The 13,784-nt window shown below is 42.6% G+C and overlaps 1 protein-coding gene across 1 annotated transcript; it reads left to right on the forward strand.

Annotated features, from left to right (window-relative positions):
- The first annotated feature begins 1,601 nt into the window (after positions 1-1,601).
- Positions 1,602-12,330, forward strand: LOC139324749 (vomeronasal type-2 receptor 26-like). The gene is made up of 6 exons (XM_070954491.1): positions 1,602-1,720; positions 7,170-7,461; positions 7,585-8,436; positions 9,246-9,473; positions 9,855-9,981; positions 11,432-12,330. Exons 1-6 carry the CDS (start codon positions 1,641-1,643, stop codon positions 12,328-12,330), a joined length of 2,478 nt encoding a protein of 825 aa, XP_070810592.1. The 5' UTR covers positions 1,602-1,640.
- Positions 12,331-13,784: the final 1,454 nt, after the last annotated feature.

Genomic DNA, 13,784 nt, shown 5'->3' on the forward strand with positions numbered 1-13,784 from the left:
ATATTACTGCTGTGATTCCTTTCTACTACATTTTTCTTTCCCCTTTTAACCATTTTCTTTTAAACTCTCTTGAATTCCACTTCTTAATATTTTCTCCGCTTTCTCCCATTCACTTATTTCTTTCTTCCTCTTCTTCTTTTTGTGTTTATCGTATCCTCCTTCCTGCATCTTTTCTCTAATTTTTAACTTTATTACCCTTTTAGTTCTCCCCCTTACTCTTTTCCCATTTCCTTCTCTTTCCTTCTTTTTTGAGAGATATTCCCCCATATCTATTTTTATTTTATCACTGTTGATCTCAGTGTAAACATCTATATTTTTCCTTCAATTATTTTCTTTCCAACATTATATTCTTGCTTCTCATTTATCTTTTCTCTTTCTTTCCTTTTATATTCTATCCAATCGTCCACTTCTTTGTTTCTCTTAAACACTTCTCGCACCTTTTGCAATATCTCCCTCAACTCCTCATACTCATGCTCCCAATTTTCCATATTTTCAATTTAAGAAGAAATAGTTTTTATTTTAACTTATTATATAGTTCTAATTCAAATCCATTTGTTGTTGTTTTTTCTTTTTTTTCTTCTTTCCAAATAATATCCAATTCAGATAGTCCTTTAAGCCTTCCCAGTTTGAGATTTTATTTTAAAAAAGAATTCAGAAGGACAACAGGATGAGGATTTGTAAGGTGATTTAAAACAAGTGAAGTAATTATGTTGAAATGGATGACAATATCCTGCTAAAGAGGAAGCTGAAGATTAGGGAGGCCCTGCTGCCTTATTGGAGACAGGAAGTAAGAAGGCAGGGTGAATCTTGCCTAGTTTATTTTTGCCAGGTTATTCTCTAATATATCATATCATGAGCAAAAGTGAATAAATACTAGTAAAAATTAAAGCCTCCAGAAATAGGAATTAAAACCTCCAAGAAAAGAATGTATATTTTTTTACTGAATATATTTGAAGAACTATAGAAAAGTGGGGGGGGAGGAAATCTCCAAAATATCTTCCCAATTCTACTTCTTCAAATATTTTCAAAGCAATCAGTCAATTATTAGGTGACCCAATAAACGAGAGAAAGATGTTGGTCAGCTATGCAAAGAAAGAAAAGGCCAGCTTGCCAATGTTTCAAAGGTAAATTATATACCTTATAAGTAGCTGAAATCAGTCTATTATCCAAGTAGGACAAAACCATCAAAGGTTCTCAGCAGAACGGAATAGGAATGGAGGAACAACCCATAAATTACTTCTAGAGCCACATGGGGACACAAAGGGGTGGCATCATGAGGTTTATTCCCACAGGTTCTCTTCCTCCTGTTTTATCTGCTGGAACTTCTCTTTGACTGAAGTATCAAACACTCTGTGCAGAAGGAAATAAGAATGGAAAAACAGTCCATATAAATATCACTAGAGCCGCATGGAGGCAGTAAAGGATAATGCTGACTTTGTGAGATTCATTCCTCCTGTTTTATCTGCCACAACTTCTCTTTGACTGATAGACCCAGACATTTTCTCCATAACAATAGAATGAAGATGTTCTTCCTTTTGATGTTCTCCATGCACAGAGTAGCTACTCTAAGATGCCCTGCAAGTGAAGCTTTCCCTGTTCCACATGAGTGGTTCCAGCCTGGTGACCTCCTCATCGGTGGGATGGTGTCTCACATTTTTTACCAGGTTTATGAAATTGAATTTAAGGACCATCCTTCTCTACAACTTTATCCCTTTCCAATGTAATATATTTTCCCCCTTCAGATGTGTTCCCCAATTTTACTGAACTCCCCAAATATTTCTTATATGATTAAAAGTTTTTATGAGCATAATGCAGATGTTATATTTATTATAATGTAACTTCTTCATCATTTGAGTGTATCTGGTTGTGGGCGAAGAAATGCTTTCTTTAAGTTAATGTCTTTTACATAAAAGACATTACCTGTCTCGGTCTGGTTGCCGTCTATGGACTCGCTGGCACTGAAATCCAGCTCATATTCATCAGAGCCCTTCCCCCGGCTGTGGAGGGGGACCGTAAATTGTGTTGGGAGCTTATGGGAGCCGGTTCATTTCTTCCATCCCATCGGTAGAGGGGACTGTCCATCATACCAGCCACCGTGAGAGGGTGGTTTTTGGTTTTTTGTGCCCCTCGAGCGGTGTCGGTATGGTATCATCTGCATTTCTCCAGCAGAGGGGATTGACCATCAGACCAACCACCGTGAGAGGGTGGTTGCGGACTATTAGACCAGCCACTGTGAGAGGGTGGCTATGGACTTTAACGCCTGCTGAACTGATATTGCAAAGGTTCACTACTTCCATCTCACTAGTAGAGGGGACTGACCATCAGACCAATCACCATGAGAGGGTGGTTGGATTGTATCCCCCTTGAACTGTGTCGACTTGGCAAGAGATCCTTTCCACTGTGGTGAGGGGACAGTGGACTTTGGACCTCGGATTCTGGATGCCCCCACTTTATTTGCTCCCTTTTGGACCTCTTATTTTCCATCTGACCCTTGGGACATGGGCACTTATCCTCTGTATACGGCAAGATGTATACGGCAGCTGACCTTCTTGTTCTGCGAGACTCCCCCCTCTCGCAGGATTGGCCCTCCACTCTATCGAGGGCCTACCTCGATGACGGATTTTGGAATCCCGAGAGGTGGCATGCGGCGAAGAGGGGGTTGAGGGGTTTTTTAAAATTGTCATTTGCCAATCTTTTAAGGGGTTTTGGGAGGGGGGAGGGTTGTTTGGCAAAGGATAGGGAGGGTGATTTGTTGGGGAGGGGACCAGGCCCGGCACAGGGTCGCGCTAGGGGAGGTGCGGAGCGGGGATCGGAGGGGGTTGGTGCTGGTAGGGAGGAGGGCGATGTCATCAGGACCGTAGGTGGGAGGGGCAGGTATGGTGGGAGCAGGGGGCCATATCATGTTGTGGGGGCACGTATCCGCTGTCTTCAAGCGGTGACATGCTCCGGCCCCCAGTGCTCTTCTCATTCCCTGGGTTGTCCGGAGTCTCAGAGCCTGGGTCTTAGGCTGATGCTGTGCAATGCCAGGTCCGTGTCTAATAAAGCCCCCCTCATCTGTGAGCTGGTTCAGGAGGGGGGAGCGGACCTGGCGGGTATTACTGAGACCTGGTTGGGCCTGGAGGGGGGGGTCCCCCTCGTAGAATTGTGCCCACCGGGTTTCCGCGCATTCCATCAGCCAAGGGCCCAGGGTAGGGGTGGGGGGGGTGGCGGTTATTGTAAAGGAAGGTCTTGATCCTAGGGAGGCCACTGTACCTCAGATAGCCGGTTGTGAGTCTCTCCTTGTGAAGTGGGGCCATGGGAGGCAGATGGGCCTGCTGGTTACGTACCTGGCTCCTTGCTGCGTGGCAGCGGCCCTGCCCGAGCTCCTCAATGTTATAGCCGGGGTGGTGGTTGATACCCCCAGGCTTTTAGTCATGGGGGATTTCAACCTGCCGTCCATCGGTGAAGCATCTGAGGCGGCTCGGGAGTTCATGGCTTCCATGACGGCCATGGACCTGACCCAGTTAATTCAGGGCCCCACTCACATAGGAGGAAACACGCTGGACTTGGTTTTCGTCTCTGGTCAGTGGTTGAATGGCTTAGATACAGGGGATATAGTTATTGAACCCTTGTCATGGTCAGACCATTCTCTCCTTAGACTTGACTTCCTGACCGCTATGCCCCACCGCAGGGAGGCGGAACCAATTAGGTGGTTCCGCCCCAGGCGCCTGATGGATCCTGATAGGTTCCGAATGGAGCTTGGGCCATTTCCTGAGACTCTGGCACGCGACTCGACTGAGGACCTGGTGACCGCCTGGGATAGGGCGGCCGCTGGTGCTTTAGATCGGGTCGTGCCTTTGCGGCCTCTGACCCGGCGCCGAATCTGCCCAGCTCCTTGGTTCTCCGAGGAGCTGAGGGGGATGAAACGCCGGAAAAGATGCCTAGAGAGTAGTTGGAGGGCCAGTCGCTCCGAATCTGACCGTACACTAGTGAGGTCTTATATCAAGACCTACTTAGTGGCGATAAAGGCGGCGAAGTGTAATTACTTTTCCGCTCTTATCGCGTCGGCAGAAAATCGCCCAGCTGCCTTGTTTAGGGTGACTCGCTCCCTTCTCCATCTGGGAGCGCGGGAAGACCCCTTGCAAGGTCGTGCTGAGGATTTTGCGCATTATCTGCACGATAAAGTCGCTCAGATTCGGGAAGGCTTGGACTCCGACTGGGTAGGTACGGGCGGGTTGTCCGAGGTCTGTCTTGAGACGGTTATCTGGGATGAGTTTGACCCTGTGACTCCCGAGGACGTGGACAGGATGCTGGGGAGGTTGAACGCAACCACATGTTTATTGGACCCGTGTCCCTCCTGGTTGGTGCTGGCTACCCGGGAGGTTACACGAGGCTGGCTCCAGAGGATTATAAACGCTTCCTTGAGTGAGGGGTTCTTGCCTCCCGCCTTGAAAGAGGCGGTGGTGAGGCCCCTCCTCAAGAAGCCCTCTCTGGACCCAGCTGTTTTAGCAAACTATCGTCCAGTTTCCAACCTTCGCTTTCTGGCGAAGGTTGTTGAGAGTGTGGTTGCGCGACAGCTCCCCCAGTACCTGGAGGAAACCGTCTATCTAGATCCGTTCCAGTCCGGCTTCAGGCCCGGGTACAGCACGGAAACGGCATTGGTCGCGTTGGTTGATGATCTCTGGAGGGCTCGGGACAGAGGTTGCTCCTCTGTTCTGGTCCTATTAGACCTCTCAGCGGCTTTTGATACCATCGACCATGGTATCATGCTGCGCCGGTTGGAGGGGTTGGGAGTGGGAGGCACTGTTTTACGGTGGTTCTCCTCCTATCTCTCCGACAGGTCGCAGTCTGTGTTGGCTGGAGGGCAGAGGTCGACCTCAAGGCACTTGGTTTGTGGGGTGCCACAAGGGTCGGTCCTCTCGCCTCTCCTGTTCAACATTTATGTGAAGCCGCTGGGCGAGATCATCCGTGGTTTTGGGGTGCAGTGCCATCTGTACGCTGATGACACCCAGCTGTACATCTCCACCCCAGACCACCCCAACGATGCCCTTGAAGTGATGTCCCGGTGCCTGGAGGCGGTGCGGGTCTGGATGGGGCGGAACAGGCTCCGACTCAATCCCTCCAAGACTGAGTGGCTGTGGCTGCCGGCGTCCCGATATAGTCAGCTGGTGCCATCGCTGACTATTGGGGGCGAGACATTGGCCCCCACGGAGAGGGTGCGTAACTTGGGTGTCCTCCTGGACGCACGGCTGTCCTTAGAAGAGCATTTGACGGCCGTGGCCAGGGGGGCTTTCTATCAGGTCCGCCTGATACGCCAGTTGCGCCCCTTTCTGGATCGGGACTCCCTATGCACGGTCACTCATGCCCTCGTTACTTCCCGCCTTGACTACTGTAATGCTCTCTACATGGGGCTCCCCTTGAGGAGCACTCGGAGGCTCCAACTGGTGCAGAATGCGGCCGCGCGGGTACTTATGGGGGCGGCATGGCGCTCCCACGTGACACCTCTCCTGCGCGAGCTGCATTGGCTTCCGGTGGTCTTCCGAGTGCGCTTCAAGGTGTTGGTTCTCATCTTCAAAGCGCTCCATGGCTTAGGACCCAGTTATTTACGAGACCACCTTCTGCCTCCGATAACCTCCCACCGGCCAACACGCTCCCACAGAGAGGGTCTCCTCAGGGTGCCGTCTGTCAGGCAATGTCGGCTGGCGACCCCCCGGGGAAGAGCCTTCTCTGTGGGGGCACCCGCCCTCTGGAATGAGCTGCCCCCAGGGATACGACTAATCCCGGATCTCCGGACCTTCCGCCGGGCCCTGAAGACGTTTTTATTTCAGCAAGCCGGGCTGGGTTAAAAAATTTTTAATTGGTGAATTTTATGGGTAATGGGGTTTTAAATTGGAGAAGCCTAAGATAATTTAATTCTGTTTTAATGTATTTTAATATTTGTATTGTGTGTTTTTAATTTTGGCTGTTCACCGCCCCGAGTCCTTCGGGAGAGGGGGCGGTATAAAAATTTAATAAATAAATAAATAAATAAATAAATAAAAATAAAGTTGTAAAGTCCTTTTCACTCATGCATTAAATGTTCTTCAAATGAAGTTTTTTAAAGAACATTCAGTGAAGTGAATTTTTTTAAAAGATCTGCATTATGACTCCTCATAAAATATGCTAGCAGTAAATGAATGATATGTGCTGAATTTGTACATATTCTGTTCTCTCTTTTTTTAGTTTTTAGTTGTTTTTTTTTTTTTTTACAAACATATCAAATCAAAGTGTAAACAGTGTGGCACCTGAGGATCATACATTCCAATACTAGTAAAACTAGTAAAATTGATCATAGTTATTACATTATATATTTCTAATAATGATAGACTAACATTCCCCTTTCTCTTATTTCTATCAATTTTTCTAACTTTTAATCAAATCACCTCTAAATGAAAAAAAAACATTTTCTTTCTATCCTACCTGGCTTCTAATTGTGTCATCTATCTGAAACAAAGAAAAGGAAAGAAAAAGAAAGAAAAGCAAGAGAGAAAAGGAAACACAAATCAGAACAACAAAGACAAATCATTTATCCATCATCTCTTGCCCACTTCAATACTTTGGTTGCTATGCATTTTTTTCATTTGCCTCCTACTTTCCTCTCTCGGATCTTTATTTCTATTATCTCTACCTGTAACTGCTTCTTGACTATTCAATATGGCTACCTTCTTTGTCTTTTGAGTATATGTGGTTGTAGGCGAAGAAATGTTTTCTTTAAGTTAATGTCTTTTACATGAAAGTAAAGCCTTAAAGTCTTTTTTCGCTCATACATTAAATGTTTGACAGAAGAAGTTTCTTAAAGAACATGCAGTGAGCTTTTTTTTTTTTAATGATCTGCATTTTGACTCCTCACAAAATATGCAAGCAGTAAATGAATGATATTTGCTGAATTTGTTCATATTCTGTTCTGTGCTAAACTGAAAGAAAATAAAAGTAGTAGCTTGGGAAAAAGTTGATTATTGTCTTTGCTGTAGTGCTCATTTATTGTAAGGCATGGAAATACATGGAAACTGGTTATTACTGGAGTAATCTATGAATTACTCCAGTATTTTATTATTTAATTCTCATAATCCTAGTCTCTGTAGAAATGATGCCAAATTATAATAATGTTTAAATGTATTAATCAATAAGATTTTTTTTAAACTCATTGGCAGTGTAATCACCAAATTCTATCAACACGTCCTTGCCGTGGCCTTTGCTGTGAAGGTGATCAATGAAGACTCCCAGATCTTACCTAACATCACTCTTGGGTTCCACATCTATGACAGTTACTACAATCCAAAGATGACCTATCGCACCACTCTGGACCTGCTTTTCAAATCTAAGAGATTTTTTCCTAACTACAAATGCGATAACCAGAAGAATCTCATGGCCATTATTGGAGGATTAGATGCTTCTACTTCTTCTTGTATGGCAGAAAGTATAAATCTCTTCAAGATTCCGCAGGTAATTTGGGGAGAGCAGTAAGAGATAAATTGGTCTCTAATGAAGATTAGAGATTATTCAGGTTCCATATTTTTCCCTTCATTGTCATGAATAATGATTCCCTCTTTTTGTTTTTTTGTTCAGTTGACATATGGATCCTTTGCTCAAGAAGAGCTCCAGGCTACTAAATTATCTTCACTTTATTGCATGGTCCCAAAAGAGGAACATCAATACAGTGGAATTATACAGTTTCTCCTTTATTTTGGATGGACTTGGATTGGAGTTTTCGCTTTTGCTAAGAATAAGGGAGAACATTTCTTGCAGAAACTGAATCCATTGCTTTCCCAAAATGGGATCTGTTTAGCCTTCACACAAAAGATTCCACAGCAATCCCTATTTCAGGAACTATCAGGATTTCTTGATCTAATCTCAACTATTTTTAACACGCTGATAGATCAGAAAGCCAATGTTTTTCTTGTCTATGGTGAGTCCTTCACAATTCTGCGGCTCAGAATTGTTGTGTTTTTATGTGATTATGAAAGTAAAGAGAGTGCGTCATTTAGGAAGGTTTGGATCCTGATGTTCCCAATTGATTTCGCACTGACAGGACTTCAAAGGAGTTGGGATCTCCAGTTGTTCCATGGGGCTCTTTCTTTTACAGTGCATTCAAGAGAAGTTAGAGGCTTCAAAGAATTTCTTCAAGTCATCAAACCTTCAACCCACAAAGATGGATTTCTTCAAGATGTTTGGCAACAATTGTTTGACTGTTCACTTTCAAATGAAGAATTGCCCTCAATGGCCGATGAAACTTGCAGTGGAGAAGAGAATTTGGAGAATCTGCCTGCGCCTCTGTTTGAGTTGCAGATGACTGGCCAAAGCTACAGTATCTACAATGCTCTTTATGCAATAGCACATTCTTTGCATGAGGCAGTGAGATCAAAAGCCCCACACAGAAAAAGTCAAAGGTTTGAATTTCAAGCTCTGAATCCTTGGCAGGTGATGCATCCATGTCACACCTATGCTTTCTTTCATTGTCATCCATGGTATCATATAACTTTTTTGCCACAGCCTCTGGCCACACATCTATACAGAGACTGAATAAACAATGTTATTAATTTAAGAGGTCATTCTATGTTACAGAACAAAAGGAGATGAAAATAAAATATGCCTTTGCAAATTTCAGGGCTTTTAGACTCGGGACTTAGAATTTATGAAGTCTTATTATTTATTATTTCCTTGAAAGGTTGTTGGTTTTGAGACTTATGATAAACTACCAAGAGATGGAATATATTAATCTAGATTACATCAGATCAGATCATATTGGATTGAGATGACAGACAGACAGACAGACAGACAGACAGACAGACAGACAGATGGATGAGGAGGCAAAATACGTATGAGTCTATTAAGGACCTCTTGAGTCTCAGATTCTAAAAGCTGTTTAAAGGAAACTTATCATATCCTATGTTTTCAAATAGCTTTGTGCCAATGAAGAAGGATACATAGAGGATATGATTATGGGTTTGATTCATTGTTTAAATGGTAAATCTAAATCTAAATCATATTCGAAATAGATTATTTTCATTTTGTTTTTATTGATTGACACGATTTCCAATTTTTCCTTAAAATAAGATTAAATTAGTAATAGAGTAAACCTACACATTTCCATGCAATAGAGATTCTCAATTTTCTCAATGTAATTATTTGAGTGTTAGTGTAGGAATTGGAATGAAAATTTAATATGATGGTCTCTTGCTTCTTATATTGTTCTCAACTCCCTCTCTCTTTCATTCTCTTTCAAGCAGCTCCATTCATTTCTTCAAGACATTTCTTTTAACAATTCAGCTGGGGACAGAGTGTTCCTAAATGAGAAAGGGGAAGCAACAGGTGGATTTGACATCACCAACATGATCACATTTCCAAACAGGTCCTTTCAGAGAATTAGAGTTGGAAAGGTAGATCCCAGTGCTCCAAAAGGGAAAGAATTATTGATTGATGAAGATCTGATTGTCTGGCATTCTGCTTTTAATCAGGTATGGACACATTTAATGGATTGTATTATAGTCCATTATGATACCATGAAGATGCCTTTGTCTGTAAAGCCATATTGAACATCATTTCTGTATAAATATATATAATTTATAAACCTAATTTTTGTTTTTGAAAGAAGAAAGGCATATTCTGGAAAAAAAATACTCTCCATTTACAAAACTGACATTACAATGAGGAAACATTTCATATTTGGATTGCAATTATCAATTGAAAAGATGTTGAATCTATTTAAATTGTATATCAAATTTGATAAAATTCACTAACACATTAAGAAGTCAAATGTTGCTTCCTGCCATATTGGAGAAGAATTAGGAACTCTTTTAAAAACCTCCCTTTGCAAAAGCTTTTGTGTTTCTGACCAGGTACTTCCAATTTCTCTGTGTAATGACCATTGCTCCCCCGGATACTGGAAGAAAGGAATGGAAGGAAAAGAATTCTGTTGCTACGACTGTGTTCCATGTCCAGAAGGGAAGATTTCAAATCAAAAGGGTAAGTTAGACATTCCATCAAGTTTCATTAGATAGATTTAAGCAAATTGGAATGCACTACATTGGGATGAATATAATTAATAGTTTTCACAAATTCTTCAGGCTGGAAATATATTTCTGCACTGTGGATTACAGCCCGTTGTTCAGGAGTCAAAGTTTGCCTATAAGATTCTAAGAGGTAGTCTTTCCAAATACAGGCCCAAAATATATATCCATTCAGCCATAGATCGTCTATGATCACATCATCTCTTATCTATTTATTTACTTTCCACATTTTCAATCTCATTTGCTGTTCTTTTCCCTAAGATTGTTTGCAAATTGATAGGAGAGACTGAGCTGTGGTGGGGCAGTGGTTAGAATGTAGAACTGCGGACTAATTCTGCTTACCTGCCAGAGTTACACAGCACTAGAGATTCGAACTTCTGAACTGCCGACCTTTCTGATCCACAAGGTCAGCGTCTTACTCACTGAGCCACTGCATCCACTAAAAGTATGATTGAAGGACCACTAATGTCCACTCTTCAAAGACTCTACTTCAAATTGAAATAAACAATGACAGTTTTTTTTGTTTTTTTTTATAAATGATAGTGTAAAATTTCAACCAAACCCTTTGATAGGCTGAGGTCCATTGTAACCATGAGAGGACTAAGACATTTTCCCTCTTGATCTGCCATTTTCTAGATCTTATCTTCCACTAAAACCTGAAAGCAAGAGAAAGGAGCTTCAGCAAACAAATGAAGATTTGTGAATGGATTAGATATTCCAACCACAAAGGGAAATAGAGTGGGTGTTTTTAGAACCAATTAATACTTTCTATATAGAACACAGAAGCACACAAAAGATCAGGCTGGAGTTCAGGCTAATATCTTGTTTTGATGGTAAATGTAGGTGATTTATTTTGTTCGTTCGACCCAACCTTTTATTTTCTAATAAAAAGACTAATGCTTCTTTATCTTGCTCACATTTTAGAATTTAAAATTTAGAAGTGGTTAAAAAGATTATATTGATTGTACTGTGGTAGCTCAGTAGCTAAGATGCTGAGCATGTTGATCGAAAGTTCGGCAGTTCAGCGGTTCGAATCCCTAGTGCCACGTAATGGGGTGAGCTCCCGTTACTTCTGCCAACCTAGCAGTTCGAAAGTACGTAAAAAATGCAAGTAGAAAAATAGGGACCACCTTTGGTGGGAAGGTAACAGCGTTCCGTGCACCTTTGGCATTAAGTCATGCCAGCCACATGACCATGAAGACGTCTTCGGACATTTCTGGCTCTTTGCCCTTCCCACTTTACTTGTGAATTCTAAAGCATAGAGCAGAGGAAGAACTGCATTTTCATTGACAAATGATCACACTGGTGCTTAATGGAAACAAGTCAAAATGAATCACAACGGTCATCCATTATGATTTTGAAAAGCATGGATTGCATAGATGACAAATTCTTCACTTTTCTTCCAGATACGGATGACTGTTTTGAATGTCCACAAGATCATTATCCAAATAAAGAAAAGAAAGGATGTATCCTGAAACTGCTGGTCTTTCTAACTTTTGAAGAAACCTTAGGAATTGGTTTGGCCTCAGCAGCTCTTTGTTTCTTCTTCTTGACAGCTTGGGTATTTGGAACATTTATTAAGCACAGGGAGACTCCCATTGTCAAAGCCAACAACCGGTCCCTCACCTACACCCTCCTAGTCTCTCTTCTGCTCTGTTTTCTCTCCTCTTTGTTGTTCCTCAGCCAACATGACAAGGTGACCTGCCTTCTCCGACAACCAACTTTTGGCATCACCTTCTCAGTGGCCATTTCTAGCGTCCTGGCCAAAACCATCACCGTGGTTGTGGCTTTCATGGCCACTAAACCAGGATCTCAGATGAGGAAATGGGTGGGGAAAAGATTGGCCTTTTCTATTGTCCTTTCATGCTCCCTATTACAAGTATGTATTTCTATAATTTGGTTGTCAACATCTCCCCCATTCCCTGAGTTGAACATGCACTCAGAGGTCCAAGAAATGATTTTACAGTGCAATGAGGGTTCAGCTTTCCTCTTCTACTGTGTCTTGGGCTACATGGGTATCTTGGCCATCGCCAGCTTTATTGTGGCTTTCCTTGCCCGTAAATTACCTGACAGCTTTAATGAAGCCAAGTTCATCACCTTCAGCATGTTGGCCTTTTGCAGTGTGTGGATCTCCTTCTTTCCAGCCTATCTGAGCACAAAAGGAAAAGCCATGGTAGCTGTGGAGATCTTCTCCATCTTGGCCTCCAGTGCTGCATTACTAGGATGCATATTCTTGCCAAAGTGCTACATCATTGTTTTGCAGCCTAAACTCAACCACAGGGAGCAATTCATGAAGAGAAAATAGTACCCAATGTTGTCTTTCTTCCTAGTAAAAAATGCTGACAACAAAAAATAAAAGGACCATTTGCTATTTACAGAAACCATGTAGTTTTGATTTTGGCCTAAGAAGATATATGGAGGTTTATTTTTATTACGGTTCATCATGCAAGTTAGGTGTTCAGAGTGGATTTTGCAGGTTTTTTTCACACAACAAATCCTTTCCAAGGCCTGGGATTGGCAGATGTGGATTTTTTTTTTCTAGGTTGTAAACTGCTCTAAATAAAGCATTTTGTGCAATCGACTGGTGTTGAATTTGTCAATACTGATGTTGTTTAAGTGAATCTCCAAATGTTTTGGGATAATACCCAAAGTGCCTATTACTATTGGTACTATCCAGGGATGAAATGCTCCCGGTTCGGACCAGCTCGGGCAAGTAGGTAGCGATGGCGGCGGGCTGTTCGGAGAACCGGTACAAAAATCCCTCCCCCGTCCCCTATGCCGAGCTGAGCCTGATCATCAGAGACTTTTTTTCTTTTAAATGCCTCTGACGGGCCAAGCTCTAACAAGCCAAGCTCTGACGATCCCAGCTGAGTTACCTGCCTATCAGGCAACTCAGCTTGGATCGTCAGAGCCATTTAAAAGAAAAAAAGTTTTTTTTTTTTTTTTTTTGGCTCTTTTGGCTCTGACAATCCCAGCTTTTAAAAAACCCTCTGCCGATCAGGCAAGTCAGCTGGGATCGTCAGAGTCTTTTGAAAGCATTTTTTTTACGTGCTTTTTACATGTAAAAAATGGTTTTAAAAGTAAAAAAATATTGGCCATGCCCACCCAGTCACATTACGCTCCCACACCAAGCCACACCGACAGAACCAGTAGTAACAAATTTTAGATTTCACCACTGGTACTATCTTAGCTTTATTTTGGCCTGGTAATTTTTTTTCTTTTTAACAATCCTGTAATCCTTTGCATTGGAAGGAGTTCAGACAATTTAATGGAGATGAGCATTTACTGGCCGGATGCCCTTCCTGACGCCTATAGGGAGATCACAGCAGATATTTGGTCTGTCGTCCCCCAACCTGAGAGAAAAATATCTGCCACTACCTAGGATTGAAATCACAGCCTCCTGATTGTGAGGAGTGAGGTCCACCTTTAGGCCACCATGCTATCTGTTAATATTAAGAAATATTTCATTTACTCATTCGAAAATGAAAAATTCTTACGATGTAAAAAAGATGTGGAGACTATAGAAAGAGGGCAGAGGAGAGCAACAAAGATGATTAGGGGACTGGAGGCTAAAACATATGAAGAACGGTTGCAGGAACTGTGGATGTCTAGTGTAATGAAAAGAAGGACTAGGGGAGACATGGTAACCGTGTTCCAATATCTCAGGGGCTGCCACAAAGAAGAGGGAGTCAACCTATTCTCCAAAACACCTGAGGGTAGGACAAGAAGCAATGGGTGGAAACTAATCAAGGAGAGAAG

The sequence above is a fragment of the Pituophis catenifer genome, unplaced genomic scaffold (genome assembly GCF_029215685.1).
Source record: "Pituophis catenifer annectens isolate HBS135680 unplaced genomic scaffold, rPitCat1.0.hap2 SCAF_15, whole genome shotgun sequence".
NCBI lineage: Eukaryota > Metazoa > Chordata > Lepidosauria > Squamata > Colubridae > Pituophis > Pituophis catenifer.

Bases quoted from the DNA above. Each gene is read 5' to 3' on its own strand.
- LOC139324749 (XM_070954491.1), top strand. From the start codon at position 1,641: ATGGTGTCTCACATTTTTTACCAGGTTTATGAAATTGAATTTAAGGAC. The intron at 7,462-7,584 runs GTAATTTGGGGA...TTTTTTGTTCAG, and splicing joins ATCTCTTCAAGATTCCGCAG to TTGACATATGGATCCTTTGC. The intron at 8,437-9,245 runs GTGATGCATCCA...TCTTTCAAGCAG, and splicing joins AAGCTCTGAATCCTTGGCAG to CTCCATTCATTTCTTCAAGA.